The sequence below is a fragment of the Pogoniulus pusillus genome, chromosome 12 (genome assembly GCF_015220805.1).
Source record: "Pogoniulus pusillus isolate bPogPus1 chromosome 12, bPogPus1.pri, whole genome shotgun sequence".
Lineage (NCBI taxonomy): Eukaryota > Metazoa > Chordata > Aves > Piciformes > Lybiidae > Pogoniulus > Pogoniulus pusillus.
The window spans coordinates 27339027-27362662 of record NC_087275.1 but is presented as its reverse complement, the minus strand read 5'-3'; the positions used below and the strand labels follow the sequence as shown (position 1 = coordinate 27362662).

At 40.0% G+C, this 23636-nt stretch overlaps 1 protein-coding gene across 23 annotated transcripts in view; it reads right to left on the bottom strand.

The window, feature by feature from the left end:
* DMD (dystrophin) overlaps positions 1–23636 on the bottom strand; it is a 1274903-nt gene that overhangs the window by 198653 nt on the left and 1052614 nt on the right. For 21 of the 23 annotated variants that reach the window (XM_064151948.1, XM_064151957.1, XM_064151959.1 and 18 more), the window contains 2 exons: positions 21293–21413; positions 20351–20619 (listed from right to left, as the gene is read on the bottom strand). In XM_064151948.1, coding sequence (XP_064008018.1) covers positions 20351–20619; positions 21293–21413 — 390 coding nt within the window. Of the gene's footprint in view, positions 1–6449; positions 6511–9639; positions 9862–20350; positions 20620–21292; positions 21414–23636 lie in introns of those variants that run through there. The other 2 variants (XM_064151962.1, XM_064151961.1) reach the window with 2 other exon arrangements.

The window sequence follows — 23636 nt, the reverse complement described above, 5'->3', positions numbered from 1 at the left end:
GCAGGATGGTTTCTTACATGTTTTAGAATATGCAGGCTAAGATCCCCCAAACTATTTGCAGATCATTGACTCTGTTGTCTTCCATTACACTTGCTTGTGCTTTTCTTGTCCCAAGGCAGTTAGAAACAACCACATAGGCCTTATCTCTTTCCAAAATATGAACTCTATTAAGGAAGATCTGATTATTTGTTTAAATATGATTAGGATTTTTGAAGACGTCCTTCCCTCCACATTTCTCATTATATATTTGTGTTTTTTTTTTTCCTTTTGCCCTGGGGGTACCCCAAATTCCTTTCTTCCCCCTCTCCCCCCAGCAATGGGTTTGAATGGGAGAAGGTGGCATGAAAACTGCTTGAAGGTGGAACAGCAAAAGGCACCTTGGGCTGGCCCGTGTGGAGGCCCATGCTGGAATTAGGCTGGTGGTTGGCTGGGTTTTTGTGCCATAAAATGCATCTAAAAAAGGATAAATAGAGCAAGGGAGAAGGTAAAAAGGTTCCCGCCTTGAGAGGTTCCTGCTTTGAGAGGTCCTCGCCTTGAGAAAGAGCTCCTGATAGATTGGTGGATAAGACAGGTTCCTGCCATGACTGGACCACCTCCAGTCTTGGACGGCTCCTATCTTTTTACATGGCTCTTGGTTTTACACTGTCCCTGCTTTTGGATGGTTCTCATCACTTATGCAACCTTCTGTGCAAACTTGCAGGCTTGCCAAGCCCTGGGGCCCTTTGAGAGAGCTGCGGGTGGCACTTGCGCTGGCTACTCTCAGACCATATCAGCAGCCAACTTCCTGGCTGCCTCCTGGACTGGGGAACACTAGCAGTTTTGGTTCTCCCTTGCCACTGTGAAGGCAACATTGTTCCACAATCGTCCCACTTGTGGAAGAAGTGCTCAAGATAGGTCTGAGTTTGGTGGCTCTGCCTCTCACCTTGGGATTCTGCTACGTGGACATACACTATTGGATATTGCCTGCAGTGTCAGGAGGCTGCTTCCACAGAGGAATCCAGCAAGGGATCACTGCCGAATGCCTATTTCACCTCCATGAGTAAGAACTGCTGTTCCCTTAATCTTCTGCTCAGCCTGATTGATAGTGGTGTAAAGCTGAGTTTATAGCTTAGCCTTCTCCTTTTCCTGACTTCCTAGCTAAGTTTGTCTATAATATCCTTTTTTTTGGAAGAAATTCCCAATTGAACTGAATCTGTAAATAAACTTAAACTAATTTTTATATAATTTGGGGGTGGAGGTTCCAGGAACATAAAATAATTCTATTTTTATAATTCCTGACTCAGCCACATTAATTCCCTGCCTCCATGACACCTTTCTTTTATTTACTGATGCCTACCACATGGAAACCCACTGGCTTTGTCTTTGAAAGATGTTCAGGAGAGACACAAAATAGAAAAATCTAGGTCTTTGTACTTAAAAATTCACCAAAAGGAGATGACTTTTGTTAATGCTGTGAAAAGCCTATATTTTTTTTTTTCAGGCTCCATTAATCAGTTCCATGAAATGTGAAAGGAAATTCATGAATCATTTGAGTGGAAGAGTAAATAAATAGTAAACAAGCTTTTTTCAATAACATTAGAAATATTAGATACCTTCAGGGAATTTCAATCATAACATTCATAGCTGAGAATTCAGGAAGGAACATTGACTCTGTAATGCACACTTCCCATTTCTTAACCCCTCTCTCTCTCTCTACTACATGTACAACAGCTTACTAACAAGTGAAAAACACAGAGTTCAGGAATTCAAACAAAATTAAATCAAGTGCTTCTGGCTCACTGGATTTAATGAAATAGTGTGACTAAATCCCACTATGCCACTTGGAAAATGCACCCTGAAGATGAAATGTTTGCTCAGAACAGTACTTGTTCCTTATGCACAGAGAAAAAAAAATACAGGCTGGCTTTCATTTATTGCTTGCTATTGTAAAAGAGAACGGGTCATTAAACTTGCATTTTACTCTCCCTATGTTTATTCCTACTGATTCAAACACCTACCATATCTGTTCAGATGTAGGCCAGGACAGACAACCTGAATGCCTTCTCAGAACAAATAGCAATTATGCAGTTGAATCAGGCAAGAATATGTTGTTTAGTATTCACCACACTGATAGAAGGAAAATAGAAGTATCACAGAAACACAGAATGTTAGGGGTTGGAAGTGACTTAGAAATATTATCTAGTCCAGCCCCTCTGCCAGAGGAGGAGCACCTACAGCAGATCACACAGGAATGCATACAGGCAGGTCTTGAGTATCTCCAGAGAGGGAGACTACACAACCTCCCTGGGCAGCCTGTTCCAGTGTTACATCACCCTCACAGTGAAATTTTTTTACCTTGTGTTTCTTTGGAACTTCCTATGCCTCAACTTCCACCCACTGCCCCTTGTCCTATCATTGGGCATCACCAAGCAAAGCCTGACTCCATCTAGGACTCACCCTTTACATGTTTATGAATGAGGTCAGTCCTCAGTCTCCTCTTCTCCAAGCTAAAGAGCCCCAGCTCCCTCAGTCTCTCCTCATAAGGAAGATGTTCCACTCCATCATTTTTGAGGCTCTCTATTCGACACTTTAAAGCAGTTCCCTGAGGTCCTTCCTGAACTGAGGGGCCCAGAACTGGACACTATATTCCAGATGCAGCTGCACCAGGGTAGAGAGGGAGGAGAATCTCTCTTGACCAACTAGCCACACTCTTTCTAATACAGCCCAGGATGGCACTGGCCTTCTTGGCCACGAGAGCACATTGCTGGTTTATGGTCAACTTCCCATCCACTAGGACCCCCAGATCCTTTTCCCCTTGGTATGACATATACCAAGCCATGTATTCTTATATGCATCTCAATAGTATTAAGACCACATTTGGCTGTATTTGTCTTTAAAACTGTGTTAAATAAACAGATACTATCTAACAAATACTTATTTGCAATCATTATTCAATTGTTCAACTCCAAAGTTTAAACAAGTAATTGAGCTTTTCAATTATGATTTAGAATACAGTCACTATTCCTCCTGGGTACTTCTTATCTGATATATTTCTATAATGAAAAAGAGCTTGGAAGTAGATTATTTCTTTGTGTTTCTTTTGTCCTTCACTTAGCTTTAACACTCAGACTTCTGCTTACAAGTTGAGAAAAATCTCTGTAAAATCATGTATAAACAATTACTCTACAACTATAGCGCAGTATTGTTTTCCAAACAAATTGACCTCATCCTGAACAGATCAGCAAAGATCAAGACTTAGTGACATTTCCCACATGCTTGGAAGGAGGCACCATGAAGCTTAATGCTACCTATGCAGTTGTACCCTTCTTATGTTGGAAAGAGAAGTGCATTTCACCAGTACATCAAATGCCTTAAACACTAAACACTAGCTTTTAGAAATTAGTCTCTGCCTTATTTTTTCTTGGCTGAAGCAGACACAGATACCCAAGGCAATTTGGTATAATCATAGAACAGTTTTAGATGGAAGGGCCTTCCAAAGGTTATCTAGTCCAACCTCCTTGCAGTAAACAGGGACACTCTCCACTAGATCACACTGCCCAGAGTCCTGTCAAGCCTCTCCTTGAGTATCTCCAGGGATGAGGTCCTCGACTATCTCCCCAGGCAAGCTGTTCTAATGTTCCACCACCCTCATGGTAGACAACTTTCTCTTAACATCCAACCTAAATCTGTTCTTCTCTAATTTAAAACCACTGTCCCTTGTCCTGTCTCTACAGGCCTTTATAAAAGTCCCTTTCCAGACTTCTTGTAGGCTCCTTTCAGGTGAAAAAAAAAAAAAAAAAGGAAAAGGGAAAAGGAAAAAGGAAAAACAGAAAGGAAAAAAATAACAAAAAAAAAAATAGTTCTATGTAGAAAAAACCCTAACAAGTAATTAGCAAATTGCAATCAATCTCTTGTTTTTATGGATCAGTAATATGGTTTTATTGTATTGATGATTTTGTGGAAAGTTTATAGCCCAAGAAGATTTAATGAATTATTATAGCATGTAATTTCATTTAACATACTAGTAACTTTAATTATCTCTGAAAGGAAATGAAAAATCAAGTACCAGATCCAGAACTCCTAAAATAGAGTTATTGCAGAAACACAGAGTCACAGAATGATGAAGTTTCAAGGCACATCTTAAGAATATCTAGTCCAGCCACCCTACTCAGACCAGGACAGGTGAAATGCAAGTTCCTCAGGGTCCTGTCCAGTCAGATTTTAGACATCTCCAAGGATAGAATTCTGGGCAACCTATTCCAGTCATGGCCATTTGGGCTAGATTTCTACCTCAGACATAAAAAAACAGGAACAGAGAAACTTAGAAGTGGAAGAGTCCTGGAGTCTCTAAATGAAGAGGTGAACATTCCAGGGATAGGCCACAAAATAGCAGCAATGGAGCTGCAGTATCATTTCATTGGAGCATCAAAACCTTTATGTGTGGAAGCACAGCTTGTATCTTCCCCTTTGCTGCTTGTGCTGCTTTTGCTGCACTGGCTGCTATCTTCCCCTGCCTCTGTTTTGGCTGCTGCTTTGCTGCTTCACCGCTGCTTGTCCCCATCTCCACCTTCTTTAAGGTTACTATATTCCATAGTAGTTTATTCTGTCTATACTGTTATATTTAGTATAAACTGCAAAAACACAATTTCATTTTTCTGGCTTTCCAGATTCTGAGTTGTGATTTTCCTCTCTCTGGGGAAGGTTTATAACAAGTTATTGGGGGAGGGATCCACTCTAACTCATCACACCATCATCTTAGCACTCACAGGTGTCCCCTTTTATTCAGATGGAATTTCAAGGTTTTTAATTTGTGTCCATTCCCTCTTATTCTATCTGTGGACAGTATTAAGAACCCATCTTTCACTTCTTCATTTCTTCCAACCAGGTATTTTATACACACTGATAAGATCTCAAGTTGCTTTTCTCAAGGCTAAGCAGCCACAGTTCTCTCAGCCTCTCCTTGTAGAAAGTATCTTCAGCTCGGTAATCATATTTGTGGCCCTGCACTGGACTTATGCCAGCAAAGTCCATATCTCTCTTGTACCAGGGAGCCGAGAACTAGACTTGGCACTCCAGATGTTGAGCTCACCAGGGTTGAGCCAAGGGGAAGGTTCACCTTCCCCAAACTGTTGGCAATGCTCTGCTTGATGAAGCCCAGAGTGCTGTTGGCCTTCTTTGCTGTGAAGATGTATTTCTGGCTTACAGTTATCTTTTTTGTCAGAGCCCCCAAGGCTCTGATTCCGCAGAGATGTTTTCTGGGTGACTGGCCCCTAGTGTGTACAGCTGCCTGGGGTTGTTTTTCCCAGAACACAGAATTTAGCATTTCTCCTTGCTGAACTCCATGAGATTCCTCTCAGTGTAATTCTCCATACCGTCACCTTCCCTCTGAATGGCAGCACAGCCATCTGGTGTATTGGCCACTATTGTAGCATCTTTTTGCTTACTGAGGCTGCATTCTGACCCAAGCTCTAGTTCATTAGAGCAGATGTTAAATGATACTGCCCTGGTATCAACCACTGTGATGCCCCAACTAGTGACTTCCCTACAACAAGACTGTCTTGTCCTTCATATGCATTCAAGGATTAGCTGCTCCATCACCTTACAAAAAACTGAGGTGAGGCTGAGTGACCAGTAGCTCTCTGGGTCCTGTTTTGTGTACTTCTTGAAGAGGGACATTTGCTTTTTTTTTCCAGGATGCAGGAATCTATCTCTGTTGCCCTGATGTTTCAAAGACAATAGAGTAGCCTTGCAATAACATTCATCAAATCATTTTGCACTTGTCACTGCATCAGGACATAGGTATGTCCAGAATTATGGGTATGAAAAGTGCATTCCCTTGTATGTTCAAACATGGATGTTTCTGACACCTAATATGAAACAGATTTTAAGAAGAGGCCAACAGTGCCTAGAAAGCAAGCCTGTTTCACTGGTTAATGAGCAGCACTTTTGTAGGCTGGCAGCCTCATGCCAGTCTGGCATTTTCTTGAAGAGCTCCCTCATACAGAAGGGTCTCCTGCTAGCATAGGTCTGTGTTAAACCTCATTCTCACAATCAGTGAAAGAGACACAAAAGGACATCTGGCAGCATGACGAAAATATGACATGGTTTAGGGAGAAAAGCTCTCCCGTGGCAGAAGAATTTGTGTTGTGAGAGCTTCTTACACCAGCAGCAGTGAAATCAGAGCAGGACTCATTTGCACAGTAAGGTGAGCTGCCATCCTACATCTGGGATGCAGCATATTCCCAGCACTGGTATTTCTCAGTGTCCAAGTTGAGAGGTATTAACAAGTCGGAGTGTATATTCAGATTGATATTTCAAACCTTGCAGGGCTCTGCCTAGGACAATTTAGCAGCCTCCATCTTTTTCACTCAGAATGAATCTGCCTCTTCACTGATGGGTTGACTGTGTTCTGATTCAAATTTCAGTGAATTCTGGGATTGTCAGCTGGAAGCTCAATATGCTACACTTAGCTTCCTTTTAAACTCATTCTGTATTTGTATTTGATTCTAGTGCACCTGGGGACAGGCAGTGCTGGAAAAAAATGGATTTTAGCTGATTTAATTTTCCATCCTATATATTTTTATAAACTCAGAAGCAAGGCCAAGCAAGAATGTGCTAGAGTAGAATATAAATCCTCTTCTGCGATAAAAATAGTTCTAATAGAAGACATCAGGGGAGAAAGAAAATCAAATGTCCTTTAAGCCCTACCCCATTCTGAATTGGAAGAGCAATTCAGTGTTTCCTGAAAAATAAGGATATGCAAATTTGAATAGAACAAATGAAAAATCAACTAATGTCAGGCCACAAATACGGTCAGGAGGTTGGAACACCTCTTCTATGAGGACAGGGTGAGGGAGCTGGAGTTGTTCAGCCTGGAGAAGACAAGGTTCCAGGAAGACCTAACAGCAGCCTTCCAGGGCCTGAAGGGGTCTATGACACTGTTGACAAAGATCTGCAGTGATAGGATCATAGAATCAACCAGGTTGGAAGAGACCTCCAAGATCATCCAGTCCAACCTAGCACCCAGCCCTAGCCAGTCAACTAGACCATGGCACCAAGTGCCTCATCCAGGCTTTTCTTGAGCACCTCCAGGGATGGTGCCTCCACCACCTCCCTGGGCAGCCCATGACAATGCTTTGAAATTAGAGAAGAGTAGGTTTAAATTGGATGTTAGGAAAAAGTTCATTACAATGAAGGTGGTTGAGCACTGGAACAGGTTGCCCAGAGAGGTGGTTGAGGCTACACCCCTCAAGATATTCAAGGTGAGGTTCAACAGGGCTCTGGGCAGCCTGATCTAGTTGAGGATGCTCCTAGTGACTGCAGAGGGAGCTGGACTAGACCTTTGCACGTCTCTTCCAATCCAGACCATTCTACAACTCCATTATTCTAATAATTTTCTTATTTTCTGAACTTTCAAGGGGAAAAGCTATGAGCTGTTGCACTGCTATATATATATGAAATAACCCCAATAAAATAAAAAATAAACTAAGATAAAAAATAATTTAAAAATTAGGATGTCTAATTGAATAAACAGAAGCATACTAATACACAAATGCACAGAACCTGAAATTCTTACTATGAATTCTTGATTTTTTAACTTCTTTTTCTTCAACCTATGCTATCGCTTTGCCATTTATTTAGAACTGGTGTCCTCCTCCATGGAGAGGGAAAAGCAAATGAGCAAATTTAGCTCCATGATAGTGTGGCAGAATCCACTGCTGCTGAAGTGTTCACAAACAGTTCTGCACCTATTTTTCCCCACGATCACACTGAGTTACTTTGCAATCAAGAAGTGAATCTAGCAACCAAGAGATCAAGTGCCTAGGAACTGTAGGTAACTTAAAGCATTTCTAACACATGAAGGAATGATTACAAAGGGAATGTTTCCTTTAGTATGGCTTCATTTAGCATTCTTAAAGTTAGAAGTACTCAAAAATATATATATGCTTAGGTGGTGAAACACTGGAATAGGTTGCCCAGGGAGGTTGTGGATGCTCCCTCCCTGGAGATGTTCAAGGTGTTGCATGAGGCCTTCATCGACCTGTTCTAGTGGGAAGTGTTCCTGCCTATGGTGGGGAGTTGGAACTGGATTTCCCCCTTACTTCGCTCCAGTGAGGCCCCACCTGGAGTACTGCATCCAGTTCTGGAGCCCCTATTATAAGAGAGATGTGGACGTACTGGAGCGTGTCCGGAGAAAGGCCATGAGGATGCTCAGAGGGCTGGAGAACCTCTCCTATGAGGACAGTCTGGAAGAGTTGGGGCTGTTCAGTCTGGAGAAGAGGAGGCTCTGAGGTGACCTTATTGTGGCCTTCCAGTATCTGAAGGGAGGCTACAAAAAAGCTGCAAAGGGACTTTTTAGGCTACCAGGGAGTGATAGGACTAGAGGGAATGGAGCAAAGCTGGAGATGGGGAGATTCAGACTGGATGCGAGGAGGAAGTTGTTCAGCATGGGAGTGGTGAGAGCCTGGAATGGGCTGTCCAGGGATGTGGTTGAGGCTCCATCCCTGGAGGTGTTTAAGGCCAGGCTGGATGAGGCTCTGGTCAGCCTGATCTAGGGTCCTTGCCCATGGCAGAGGGGTTAGAACTGAATGATTCTTGTGGTCCCTTCCAACCCTGACTGATTCTATGATTCTAGATGACCTTTGAGGTCTTTTCCAACCTACACCATTCTAAGATTCTAAGTTGTGGAGCCTTAGCCAACTCTATTTTGAAACCATTAATAAAACATTCTTTATCTCTTTTAGTTAAACTGTGAACAATGTACACTGAGTATACAAGGTTAAATAGCTCATGTTCCATACTAAAAGTTCTTTCAGGTAACAGAGACTCACAGGCAGTCTCCGTGTCATCAGAAAAGTTGCTATAAAGTAAATCTCTATTGCCTTGCAAAGCAGCAGGACATTTTAAAGGCAAATGTTTTATTTTACTGATAAAACAAACAAAAAAAAAAAAAAAAAGAAAGCATTTTAAACTGGAAAGATTGCAATGGCTGCATCATGATATTATAAAACACCTCAAGCTTCCAGACATCAGCGGGCAGACTCTTCAGGAGGCAAAACACCAATTCTTTGCATTGCCATTAAAAAGCTTATCTTAAGACACAGATTGTATTCTGCCATCCAGGTAAGATTAAAGCAGTTTGAACAACAAGTTTCAAAGCCTCCTCCTGTCTAACAATGTTTTAAAATAAATCTTTATTTTCTCCTCTCCCCTCCCCTGCATCTTATTTACTTACAATATGTCAATGTCTTTATATTTGTCATGTAATTACTTCATAATGTTTAGCCTCATAAAGTCCACAATTACTGCCTCTAGGAAGAGAGGCAAAGTTTTTCATAGACCTTAAGGTCAGAAGGAGCTATTTGCAGTCTATCCAGTCTCTAACATCCAGAAGTATTCAAGCCAGATGGACTATTCAAGTGTTTTGCTCGAAGCTATGTTGTCCAGTTCTTGAATTAATATTATGACTCCTATCCTAATCTTTTCACCACTGCTTTAAGATGCTTGACAAGTGGGAGTGGGAGAAAATTCCAAGTCAGAATCTCAAGGTAGAAATTCCTACACTTCTTATATCACAGAAGAATGTGCTTCAAAAATGCCAGACAAGGGAATTAAATTCTGACAGTAGATTTTAGTGTAAGTAAAACCAATTTACTTCTAAAAGCTAATTTAGGGGAAAAAATGTTAAAATAAAATGCTGAAATAGAAACAGTTAAATAAAATTAAACAGGTCTTAGGTTTTTATAGTAGCACTAGGCATAGGCTGAGAAATTGTGCCCATCTTCTCAGGCATTTAGGCTGAAACCCTTCTGGGTGGTCATATCTTGAAGGAAGGCAGGCTATGTTTCTGGAAAATGAGTAGCTGTGGCTGCTCAGCTGAAACTGATGAAAATTGTTATTCTTAATCCACTGGATAATCAAACCCAACTAAACAATTTGCAGGTGAAAAAATACAGACAATAAAAATAAATTGAGTGACATTGCTCTCTGGACAAATTAGTTTCACTGATTCAACTGTCCTGTTTGCAAATTGGGGATAATATTACTTCTACTGCAGTCTCAGAAAGGAGCTGAGATTAACTCATGCAATCTGGAACACGAGAAGCCCTATAAAGTCCTAAGTGGTAATTATGAGGTTTTATTATGGGTTAACCTCAGACAAAAAGAAATTAAATGAAACTCTATCAGGCTTTAAAAATATAAAGCCTAAAATGAGAAAAGCATAGCACAATGGGTCGCTGATAAACATCCCAGGTAATTTAACATTCACTGCACTCCCAGCTCCAAGCAGTCCCTAAATAATTACTGTGTACCAGCACATGAGCTTGATAAATTGATTTTGTTCTGCTCATTGATTTGCCCATGTTACAGTAATATTGTCATTACAGTATCTGCACACTGGATAGTTACAACACCAGGAATAGGACAGTCAAAGTTTTAAGAAAAAATTTCATTAGTCTAATATTGCCAAGTTTCTCTTAATGGAGAAAAAACAACTCTGCACAGAAAGCAAACACTAAAATTAAATGCCATCACACCTTCCTCCTTTTCCTCTCACTGGATATACACATATGTCTCTGGTTATATGCAAGTCCTTTTGCTTGATGTAGAAGTATTTCAACAGCAGGCTAAATATAGCAGACCAAATTTCTCTTAAAAGTACTCCTTGGATATATTTTTTTCCTCCCTTTAGTCACCCATTTCCCTGAGCCACACTCACTCAGAAAAGCCTAAGTGAAATCATGGATTCGTAGAATTGTCAGGGCTGGAAGGGACCTCAACGATCATCAAGCTCCAATGCCCCACCATGGGCAGGGACTCCTCATACTAGATCAGGCTGCTCAGAGCCACAACCAGCCTGGCCTTAAAAACATCCAAGGATGGTGTTTCTACCACCTCCCTGGGCAACCTGTTCCACTGTCTCACCACACTAATGGTGAAGAACTTCTTCTAGTTTTGCTGCATTTCCCCTAGTCCTATCACTACCTGACACCCTAAATAGTCCCTCCCCAGCCTTCCTGTAGCCCACTTCAGATCCTGGAAGGCCACAATAAGGTCTCCTTGGAGCCTTCTCCTCTCCAGACTGAACACCCCAAACTGTCTCAGTCTGCCCCCAACAAGAAGAGGTGCTCCATCTCCCTGATCATCTTTGTTTGACTTAATGTCATGCCTGGGAATGATAATAATTGATCATCAGACCAAAGCTTATAAGTTATATCCTTATAAAAACAACAACAAAAAAACATGTTCAATTCTAGAGGCCCTGCAATTACCATGCCACTTAGGTAATGTTTAATTCTCCTCCTGAAAGCTCAAGTTCTATTCTTCTTTCTGATACCCTGTTAAAGAGCAATCTCAGTCCTGGACTGACCTCAAACTGACTTTCAGAGGCATAAAACCATAGATAGGTCTTTATACATATATTAGTCAGCTCTCTCAGCAGGCTATCAGAAACTAAGATCAGAGATTACCAATATTTAAAAAGTCAAATTCTGCCTGCAGATGTGCAAACTGAGCTCCCACTGAAAACAGCAGGGTGAGTTCATAGAGGGAAAGAATTGGCTGTAAACGAAATCTGTTGATCTAATAACAGCATGCCCTACCAATCTAGGTTGGAGTTAGAAAAGATTTCCACTTTTTGCTTGTCACCAGTTTTGTGTCTTTAGAATTGAGGAATTTTTCTGCACTTCCTGGCAGGGAAAGTTAACAGCATTGTTCAGCCCAAAGGTCCTTAATCCAAAAGAAAACACTTAATTTGCTCTCTTGATAATAGCATTAATAATACAATTAACATAAATCTGATGCAAATCTTGTTAAATCTGGTGGAGCTTTTCTTAGTTGCTGGTTCTTTTGCAAAATGATCTACAAAGGCTGTTTCACACAGCACTAGCTGTGATTCCCCAAAAATTAATTAAAGCCTATTATTTGTTTGGTGGTTCCTTCTGTCCTTCTCCTTTCACCCTTCCTTCCTAGGAGTGACTGAGGGAGGTGAGGATGGTTACTCTGAAAAAGAGGAGGCTGAGGGGAGACCTCATTGCCATCTACAACTACCTGAAGGGGCATTGTGGAGAGGCTGCTGCTGGGCTCTTCTCACAGGTAACTGGAGACAGAACAAGAGGAAACGGCCTGAGTAGGATTAGATAGGACATGAGGAAAAAGATTTTCACAGAGAGAGTGGTCAGGCACTGGAATGAGCTGCCCAGGGAGGTGGTGGAGTCATCAATCCTGAATGTGTTTAAGGGTTATTTGGAGGTGGTTCTTAGGGATGTGGTTTAAGGTGAATTTTGTAGAGTGGGGTTATAGGTTGGACTTGGTGATCCTGAGAGTCTTTTCCAGCCTGGATGTTTCTGTGATTCTTCTTTTATAGTGTCTTACTTATTTGTAGACTGGAAATTGTTCTACCTTACACATACAAAAGTTGTCTCATAAAGTCATAACCTAAGAGTTGGAAGAGACATTAGACATTATCTACTCCAATCTCCCTGACATGGACAGGGATGCCATTCAACTAGACTCAGTTGCTCAAGGCCACATCCAGCTTGGTCTTGAACACCTGCAACGAGCAGGCATCCACAACTTCCCTAGGTAACCTATTCCAGTCTCACCACCCTCATACTGAAAAACTTCTTCCTAAGATCCAGTCTAAACTATTCTGCCTCTGCTTAAAACCATTCCCCTTTGTCCTCTCCCTATTTATCCTTATGAAAAATCCCTCTCCAGGCTTCCTGTAGAATATCTTTGGGTATTGGAAGACATATCCAATTTTCTTGGGTATGATTTCTGGAAAGCTGGCAAAGAATTTGGGAGGAAATAGCTACTCTCTATGAATTACTTACTTTAAAAATCACAGAATCTAGCACAGAACTTATTATGAGCTCCTTATTAGGAGTTTTCCTTACTTAAGGAAACAGACTGAATGAATTCAGATTGATTACAGACCTCAGTGATAACAACTGGCTTTAAATTCAACAAACAAAAGTCAAAGTAGTCTAAGGAGACAACTTAATTATTGCATGATCCTATCACAGGATGATGTATGCATAAAAAGGGAAACTTGAGAAGCATTTGTAACAGCAATTACTTGAGCTACACTGAACAAAACATTGATACTTCCATCTCCTACCCTGCAGGCAATTTGTTGCCTATTCATCTGTCAATCAATGGCTGCTGCTATATTTTAAATGCACAGTTTAAAAGTACTGAATCAGTTCTGAGTTCACACTCTAAAACTCTGTATGTGGAATGGTTTAGTGGTTTTGTTGGGTGTAAATCTAAGAATAAAAGGGAGTATAACTATAGTGGGGAGTAATGCTTGTAGATTGTCAAAATATATCCTAATCTATGAGAGCTGAAATTGATTAAATAATATTTTAGGGGCACTTATGTCTGTAGATTTGTCTACTGCCAACTGTTAAATAGAAGTTTTCTTCTTAAATTTCTGTAACAGCAGTGAAACCAAACAGAATTACATATGAAATAAAGAAAAAGTGATTACATATGCTAGAAAGTGGAAGCATAATCAGGGTTGAAATAATGCAGGAATATAGCTAGGAAATGGGGAAAAACCACAAAACTGAAATGAGAGCAAGTTCAGAATAACACTTGTTTTACTTCAAAACATCAGTAATTTGCTGTTGATGTAAATTCAAATCTTCATCTCATAAATATTATCCTTTTTATTTGCTATTTGTAGGGTTTAGTTGGTTTTGCTTTTGTTAAGGTATATGGAATGCATCAGTATGGAGGGGAATTAAGGAGATCTCAAAAGCCACCGTATGTGCAATGTCATTTTACTTTACAGACTGGATTGCATGAGCTTAATTTACTTCACAGCAAAAAAATTAACAGGAGCATAGGGATCAGACCACAATCCCATCAAAAGCTGCTTTGGATCTGGTACTGCTATTGCTATCTGGTTGGCAAATCTGGTTGTTCCATGTGTCTTCAAGGTAATTATTTCTTGTGCAGTTTCTATGGATTTATTTAAAACTGATCTCTACATGCCCAATCTACAGCTTCACTGCTAGGAGGAGATGAATGTGAACTATTGTCTTATGCAATTAATTAATTTTCCTGTATGTGACCTCCACTAATTCCCAACAAAAATATCTGTGGGGTTTTTTTGTTTGTTTTGGTTTTGTTTTTTTTTTTACAGGAGGGGTAAAAAGTTATTCATTACCCAAGCATTTTGAATAATTTAAGCTGTCAGAATGTCCATCGTAGGCAGTTGTCACAGAAAAGTTCTCTTACAATACCACTGTTAGAGTCCACTTTTTCAAACACCTCTTCTCAGCACGACAGTAGCTGAGGAGTATGAAAATGAAATATGGAAGAATATATAAGGCTTTCTCCCCTCCTTTTTTTTTCAGAGGAGCTGCCTATGCTCATTCATTCTCCAGTAATTGAGGTTGCTGATTCACTGTTAGAATGGTTGTAATAATATATTATTATAACTTTGCCAAATCTATTTCTTTTCTTTCCATGGCACAACTGAAATGTAGCTAATTATCTTAAGGGATTGCTTTTTTGTTTCATTCAGTGAAGAGATGTCTAGGGACAAAAGGATTGAGTGCACATAGAGAAATAATTTTGGAGCAGATGATAGGCAGATCAGTTCATTTGTGATCTATGCATAATGGCAAACTCTGCTCAGTTTACAAATTAGAAAGAAGTTTCAGGATGACACTTTCCAGCAAGAAAATTTGTCAGTGACATACAACTGACTGCAATTGTCAATTATGCTGAGGAGAGTCTGAAATAAACAGCACATAACTCAAGCCTGACACCTCAGGAAAAAAGAAAACCAAACAAATCACAAACAGGAAAAAAAAAGAGGTTACTTATGCAATCCTCATGTGAATTTTTCATTGCCTTTGTTTCACAATTCTGTAGAAAATAATCGGTAGAACTTGTATGAAAAATGTAAATAGGCTGTGGCAAAAGCATAGAGCCTGTCTGAATACACTTGTTGCATTAAATAGGTTAAAATCCATAATCTCTAAGCAAATTTCATAGTCTTCCCATCTAACTGCTAAATCCATAACTGCAAAAGTACAGCTGCAACAATCACAGAATGTTAGGAGATGGAAGGGATCTAGAAAGATCATCCAGTCCAACTCTCCCTCCTAGAACAGAAGCACCTAGAGCAGATCACGCAGGAATGCGTCCAGGTAGATCTTAAATATCTCCAGAGAGTGAGACACTACGACCCTCCTGGGCAGCCTGTTCCACTGTTCTGTCACTCTCACAGGGGAAACATTTTTCCTCATGTTCACATGGAATGTCCTGTGCCTCAGCTTCTACCCGTTGCCCTTTGCCCTGTCACTGGGCATCACCAAGCAGAGCCTGGCTTCAGTCTCCTGGCACTCACCCATTACACAGTTATAAACATTAACGAGGCCACCTCTCAGACTCCTCCTCTCCAAACTAAAGAGCCCCTGTTCCCTCAGTTTCTTCTTGTAAGGAATATGATCCATTCCCTTCATCACTTTTGAGGCTCTGCATTGGACTCTCTCAAATAGTTCCATGAGATCCTTTTTGAACTGTGGGGCTCAGAACTGGACACAATATTTCAGATTCAGCTTTCAGAGGAGAACCTCTCTCAACCAACTAATCACAGCCCTTCCAATACACCCCAGAATGGCACTGGCCTTCTTGGCCACAAGAACACATTGCTGACTCATGGTCAACCTTCCATGAGTCCCAGAACAATAACCAGTTCTTAAGAAACAATATTAAAGCTTCTGTGAAAATGCAATATTACTTCACACTAAATTCTGTTCTGCTTTTACAGCTAACAATCATCATATTGAGTCAAGGTGCCCAATTTCTGTGAGCATGAAGGAGAAAAAATAATTCTGTGTTGCAATAACATTAGTTGAAAATAGTACTACAGAATTCAGGCTTGGTTTTTTTGGCAGATGTTCAGGTAAGTGCTTCTCTTTTAAACTAGAGAAATCACAGACACTACTGCCTGCTCTTGAGTTTTGGGATGGGACTATTTTGTTGTTTTGATTGGTTGGTTGTCTTGGCTTGGGTTTTGTTTTTGTTTTTTGGTTGGTTGGGGTTTTTTTTGATGTCTTTTTTTTTTGCACGTGTGTGTGCTGTTTTTTGTTTGTTTGGGGATTTTTAAAACCAATTTTACTGTGATTAAAAATAAACAGCAAAGAGAGAGAGAGAGAAAGGAGTTACAGTCCCCCAAGAAGTCTAGAGGCTCTGTTGTTCACTTACAGTGCTGTGTATGACACAAAACTGAAGCAGTTATATGCTCCCAGTGATGTGGTAGGATATCACTGGCATAAGAAACTGCTCCACGTTGTGCTCTCATAAGCATGTTCAAGTAGCTGACTACTGTTAGTAACAGATAATCCATAATTGCTTTCTCGGTCACAAAACTCCATTCACAACATCCCAAAATAATGGCTCCCAGTTTAAAAAAAAACAACATTAGAAGTGTAAAAGTATCAAAGTATCAAAATCTAAAACTTCCTATGGGTACTGAGACTCGATGATCTTAGAGGTTCTTTCCCAACCTGGTTAATTCTGTGATTCTGTGACACCTTACTGATCTCTACAACTACCTGATGGGAAGTTGGAGCAAGGAAGGGGCTAGCTTCTCCTCCTTGATGACAAGCGACAGGACTAGAGGAAATGGTTACAGAGTGAACCAGGGGAGGTTTAGGCTGGATATTAGAATCATCATAGAATCAACCAGGTTGGAAGAGACCTCCAAGATCATCCAGTCCAACCTAGCACCCAGCCCTGTCCAATCAACTACACCACGTCACTAAATATTTCTTCACTGAAAGGTTCTCAAACAGTGGAATGGTTTGCCCAGGGCAGTGGTGGAGTCACCATCTTCACATGGCACTTAGACAGATGGTTTAGGGTGGAAGGCTGGACTGGATGATCTTTGTGGTCTCTTCCAACCAGATATATTCTGTGATACTAACTGCTATGAGTATTTCTCAGCAACTGACTAAAGGCTGACAACAAAAGATGAGAAGGTATAAGTGTGATATGTACTGATTCCACCACCACCCTGGGCAGCCCATTCCAATGCCTGACCACTCTGTCTGTGATTTTTCTTTTTTCCTAATATCTAGTCTAAAACTATCCAGTTGCAGCTTGAAGGTGTCACAGTTTGAAGTATGCTATATTTCAGTCTGCTGATAAGATTCTCCATGAGAGAGGAATAAAGGAAGATAACAGGACAGCAGGGAAGTTTATTTTGGTTATAGATAATCTGCAGTCTGGGTTATATTCTTTGGGGTAGGTATGTGACAAATACCAACTGGTGCATTAATAACAGATCAAGGATCTGTAGAAATAATCCATTAATACCAATCAAGGTTTAGTTATTTTGTGCATATGTGTATAATGCTGCACCATGACCTTTAAGAGCTCCCACAACTATAACTGAAGAGAACAATGACAAATGGTACTGGGTAAACTAATTCCTTAGGAAGTTATTCATCAGCTTGGGTTTGGAAGGCACTATGACTCCAGTTAGGAAAAGGATTTGCAAGAAATGCAAGCAGATGCAACCAGTATTTTGAAGACATGCTCAGAAAGTGCCTGGGATGCTTAAATGCATGAAGTGAAATAGTTACTCTTCATCACACTGTAATATCATCAATAACTGTGATATGCATCAACAAAACGAGATGAAGGACAAGATACGTATAATACATAAATCTGATAAAGTTTGGCTGATACTGCAGTTTCTAAAGAAAAAAAACCTTTTTGTTTACTAATAACTTTTAACTGAAGGCTATGTAACTTGTGTCTTCAAATTTACCTTTTAGTTGAAATATGGGGCCACCTCTCAAGCCTGTCCAAGACCCTCTCGATGACATCTCTTCCTTCCAGCGTGCCAAATGGACCACACAGCTTGGTGTCATTCACAAACATTCTGAGGGTGCACTCAATCCCATTTGTCCGCATCACTGGCAAAGTTGTAAACAACACGAGCCCAGATACCAACCCCTGAGGGATGCCACTTGTCACTGATTTCCATTTGAACACTGTGCCATTGAGTGTAACATTAAGTGCACCCATCCAGCCAATTCCCTATCCAGCAAGTGGTTGACCTCTTGAGTCTGTGCTTTTCCAATCTGGTGACCAGGATGTCATGCAGGAACAGTATCATCAGGCAGATATCAGTTCCTCTTCCCTTATCAACTGATGCTGTAACTCCATCACAAAAAGCCATCACGTTCACCAGGCATGATTTGTCCTTGGTGAAGCCATGCTGCTTGCCACCAATTACCTCTTCCTGTGTTCTTGTATTACCTAAGCTTATTATGATCACTTAGAAGGTGCTGAAAGCACAGCATCACTCTCTGTGACCATCCAGCAGACTATAATTGTCATGTATGCAATGAAAAGTTATGATTTAAAAGAATATGAATCTATTCTGTAGATTTATTTATTTGTCATTTAGCTGATAATCTTATGGTATGATCTTATGATAGCCTACATCATAAATATAAGTATGGTACACCAGAGATAAAAGAATCAGTGAGTAGGTAGAAGCACCTCATTTTAATTCTTGAAGCAAAAAATCTTAAGTTTCCACCTGGCCCTAATATTAAGCCTTTAGAAGGATTAAACAGACATCCACTGATGAACAGGACCTCTGGAATTTCATACTTTTGGAAAGATTCCTTTTTTTGTCATGGCTGCTATTAGGAATTAATTTCACGTTCCAGGATGGATTTTGGTTTACTCTTTTTTAAACCATAACAGGATTCATCACTGTAATTATGGAATCAACAGTTATGGTCACAACTTTAGAATTCAGAATTTAGAATTAAGCTACACAGGAATTCAGGTGGGGTGCTTTTTGTTCAGAATATCTACTCCAAATTCACACACACGCACAAATAATCCATGGCTATAATTAAAGGCACTTTCTGAGAATTTATAAATAGATTTGTGTTCATTTATGAAGATCAAAAAAATTTGCAGCTAACTGTTCCTCAGCTACTAAGTACTTCATTTGCCTTGTGTAATATTTGTACAGGACACTCCTTGAACTTTGTATGTGATTAGAACTCATGAACTTTATATATATATGTATGAAGTACACCAGATTTTTCTTTTAAAAGCTTTCTTTTCTTGTCATTAGTCATTCTTTTTCCTCTTTCTTAGATTCTAATGTACTACTAGAGAAAATAAGAGTCAGCTCGGGCCTCTTTCACAATGACTGATGACTCCCATTTATGTGAATGGAACAGAGGCACTTTGTTCTTATCAAAATGGCAACTGCCTCTGTTGTGCTCTAGCTGAAGGAATACTGCAGTATTTAGAATGTCTGGCCATGGAAGCCATGCTGGAAAAGGGCAAGTCCTTGTGAGATCCTAAATAAGCAATGATTTTATGAAATAACAACTATATAAAAATTGTAATTGAGAGGAAATTAGTTACTAAGAGCAGATAAGCATTAAGTTATAGAAAACTATGACAGCTTTTCCAGGTAGTTTTTTAAGCTACCTTATGTTATGAGACCTAGCTATCAGGTAAGACAGATGATAAATACCACCACTGTGCCCAAACAACAAAACAATGTACTTCAAATGATTTAAATTCTGCTCTACCAGCATGTACTCATCATGTTAACAAAAAGTTAATATAGAACAGCGCTCATTTTGTGTACTTTTATCTTATCTAATTCCAATCATTGGATTTTTCTTGCACAGAGTCACAGCCTATGACCTAACACCACCACATCGACCAGACATGTCACTAAGTGCCATATCCAATCTTTCCTTAAACACCTCCAGGGATGACAACTCCACCAACTCCCTGGGCAGACCATTCCAGTGCCTGATCACCCTTTCCATGAGGCAGTGCTTCCTAAAATCCAATTTAAACCTCCCCTGGTGCAGCCTCAGGCCATGCCCTCTCATCTTGTCACATGCTGCCTGGGAGAACAGTCTGAAACCCACCTTGCTACAACTTCTCTTCAGGTAGTTGTAGACTGTGATAAATTCCCACCTGAGTCTCCTCTTCTCCGGGCTAAACAACCACAGCTCACTCAGCTTCAGATTTTCCCTTCAGTTCCTTCACAAGTCCTTTCACCTTATTGCTACCAGTGAGAGTTGCCAAGGTTATCTGACATTCCTGCAGTGCTTTTTTACCCGTGTATATATTCTCAACATTGCTTCTATTTTAACTACAGAAAGTATAAAATTCTTTGTATGTGCTTTTGAAATGATTCTTTTTAAAAAAGATTAAGTTGTAAGTTACTATGGCAAAAAGCTGTACATTTCTCCTTTCAAAAGGCAATTCTTGATTTGGAGATTGATACACAATGAACAAGTGAATTACTTTACACTCTGAAATAGTGATATATTTTGACACATACCTTGACTTTCTCTAAGTGATCCTGCAGAGAGTCAATTAGTAGATCTCCCACTGGCTGCCAGGATCCCTTGAATGCTTCAGCTTGGCGCAGCTTCAGGTCCAGTTCATCCATTGCCTCTTGAAGGCCTTGAAGTCTTTCAAGGGCATCATCTATCTTCTTCTGCCAATCAGCAGACTGTAGATTCAGTTTATCCCACTCAGTTCTGACCTCATCTGCTTGCCTTTGGAGAAGTTTAGTGACATGGTGGGCCCTTTCCTCAGGTGGCAGCTCTAAATGTGAAAGCCAAAAAGCTTTTAAGACAAATTCTGTCTCAGAAGAAAAATCATCTCATTTGGGCAAGTTCAAAGATAAGCGAGAAACTGTTCATAACCAAAGACACCTGTGTAATTGATTTTCTTAATGCACTCTCATTTGAAAATCTTTTAACAGATTGAAATCTTGCCACCATACAGATCACTAAAATACACATCTATTATAAATACCATTTTCAAACATGCAAGGTGTACCTAGAAGTTTATTTACCATGTCTTATGCAGCAAAATAATTCTGCACATACATAAATATCAAGCCCTGGGATTTTTTTTTTGTTTATGCTACAATTGAGTAGATTTGGGAGTTTCTGTAGTGCTGAAACTACAAGCTGAATTTCAGATTGCACTGCAGCTTTTAGATGAGCCTACAGTTATAGAAATGTCCTTAAGGTTTAAAGCCAGTTTTGCAATCTGCTTATAAATATGCATGTCTATTTAGTACCACAGTGCTCAGAAGGATCACTAAAGGGTTTCTTTCATCTTTATTTTTAGCTAAGTTTCTGAATACTGACATTCAGCTTGGAGTGCATAAGGAAGGCTTCTGCAGCGGCTGGAAGAATTTATTTAATCATTGCTGACCATCACTGATTTTTCCAGCAATGTGTTATTACCCTGCTCTTTCCTCAATTACCTCTTGGCTCTGGGTAGAGCTTCTCCAGTCCCTCTGCGGGCTGCTCTGCTAAGAAGATTCGTACAGTCTCAAGCGCACTCCTGATAACAGGTTCTTTTGTTTTGAGCTCCCTCTTGAAAGTCTGAGGGATGAAACAAAATTATTGTAAGTGGATATATAATGAAAGACCGAGTGCTGGCGTCATTTTCATCAATTTATGAACAAAATTTCCAACAGCTTCCATGGGTGTATTAGAAGTAGCTAAAATAAAGGGGAAGAAAACATCAAGAAAGAAAAAGAGATAATCAGCTTTTGCTTAACCTGAAATCACAAAATCCTAGAATTGTCAGGGTTGAAAGGGATGTCAAGGACCACATAATTCCAATCCCCCCCACCACAAGCAGTGATAGCCTCCACTAGATCAGTTTGCATAGAGTCACATCCAGCTTGGCCTTAAAAACATCCAGGGATGGGGGTTCCACCACCTTCTGGGGTGAGCTGTTCCAGTGTCTCACCACCCTTATGGTGAAAAACTTAGTTCTAACATCCAATCTGAATCTGTCCTTCTCTAGCTTGGATCCATTCCCTGCATTCCTATCCCTATTTGATACTGTTAAGAAGTCCCTCACCAGCTTTCTTGTAGGCCCCCTTCAGATATAAATAAAGTCTCCTTGGAGCATTCTCTCCAAACTGAAGAGCCCCAACTCTCTCAAGCCTGTCCTCACAGGAGAGATGCTGCAGCCCTCTGATCATCCTCATGGCCCTTCTCCACACATGCTCAAGCACATCCATAGCTTGCTTTATTATACAGCAGTTGCAAAGCCAGTGGACAGAGTACTTCAAGTGGCGTCTCATGAGCACAGCATAGAGGGGGGAAAACACACTGTATTCCCAAGAAGCAATATACTGGCAGTGTTCTGCTAAGTACCCAAGGTTCCTGATCAAATTTTCACTGCAAGAGGGATTCCTTTTGTTGATTAACATCAGGGCCAACTACAAAAAACATTCCAATACCTTAAATCACGTAACCCTCTTTTCCAGTAGTGATATAGATGTATCTCTTCCAAAACTACACGAAGTGAGATTTCTGAAGTGTAGAATCAAGGCCCATGCGAAAATTCAGAAATATAATCTAGCTTAGATGTAAGCATGTATGAGTGAAAATTAATAGAATCATAGAGACCTCCAAGATCATCCAGGCCAACCTAGCACCCCATCCCTAGCCAGTCAACTAGATCATGGCACTAAGTGCCTCATCCAGACTTTTCTTGAACACCTCCAGGGACGGTGACTCAAACAGCAAATTCTTAGTTGCTCAAATCACTATTTATTAATCAAATTCCCTGTGTCTAATACTGTTTGGTTGTATATTCTGCTTATTTTCAAATTTCTCCCTTTCATCTCTTCCTTTCTTCTGCTTTTTGTCACTTGTTTTCTTGCCTTTTCTTCTTTTTGCACTTTTTTTTGCCTGCAGTGACAGCTCCATTTACTACCTTTCTTCTATTCCTGGCTTTTGAAACTATCATGAGTAAGATTCGCTAAGGTGGTATTTGAAGTTTGCTTTTGTTTGGTGTTTTTTTTTGGGGGGGTGGGTGTGGTGTGTGGTGGCTTTTCTATTTTTCTTCCTTAAAGGGTTTGCTTTATGAGGTTTTTCATTTGCTTGGCTTTTTGGTTGGTTGGGTTTTGTTGTTTGTTTTTCTTTCTTTATTTTTTGCACATTGGATTGGGTCTCTCACATGCCACATTGAATTTAACTAAATGCTCCTTACTGTAATTTTAATTCAACATTTTCTTCTCTATTTAGGAAACATCACTGAATGCATATACAGATAATTACAGTGCAGTGAAACACGAATCACAATACTGCATATGACATGAGTGGGAAACAAGTATTTTACTCCAGGCACTGTATAGGTTCCTCACCTAATAAATCCACCAATTCAGTTAAATTCATTTCTATGCAAATTAAAGAAATATTATAAAATCAATATGAAGAATTTCATTGCACTTGGAATTATATTTGATACGAAATGCTGTGTGCAGGAAATAGAGAAAAGTGAGAACCACATCTGCAGTTTATAACATGAGCACTCATTCATGGGTAAAAAATTCTTAATACATTTCAGGAAAGTAAACTTAGTAAATGACTACACTGTTCTCATGTAAATACATGAACTTTTTAAGTGTTCCAGAATTAACCATAAAGTTTGTAATTGTGAATCAGGAAGACCCTTTAGCAAAGTGTGGGTTTTTTTTTAAGGAAACAACTAAGTTAAAGAAATACTGTTTTCATGTCATGGACATCAATGGGACCTTAAATATTGCTATCATGAAGGAATCCACTGATTGATCAATATCTCTGATA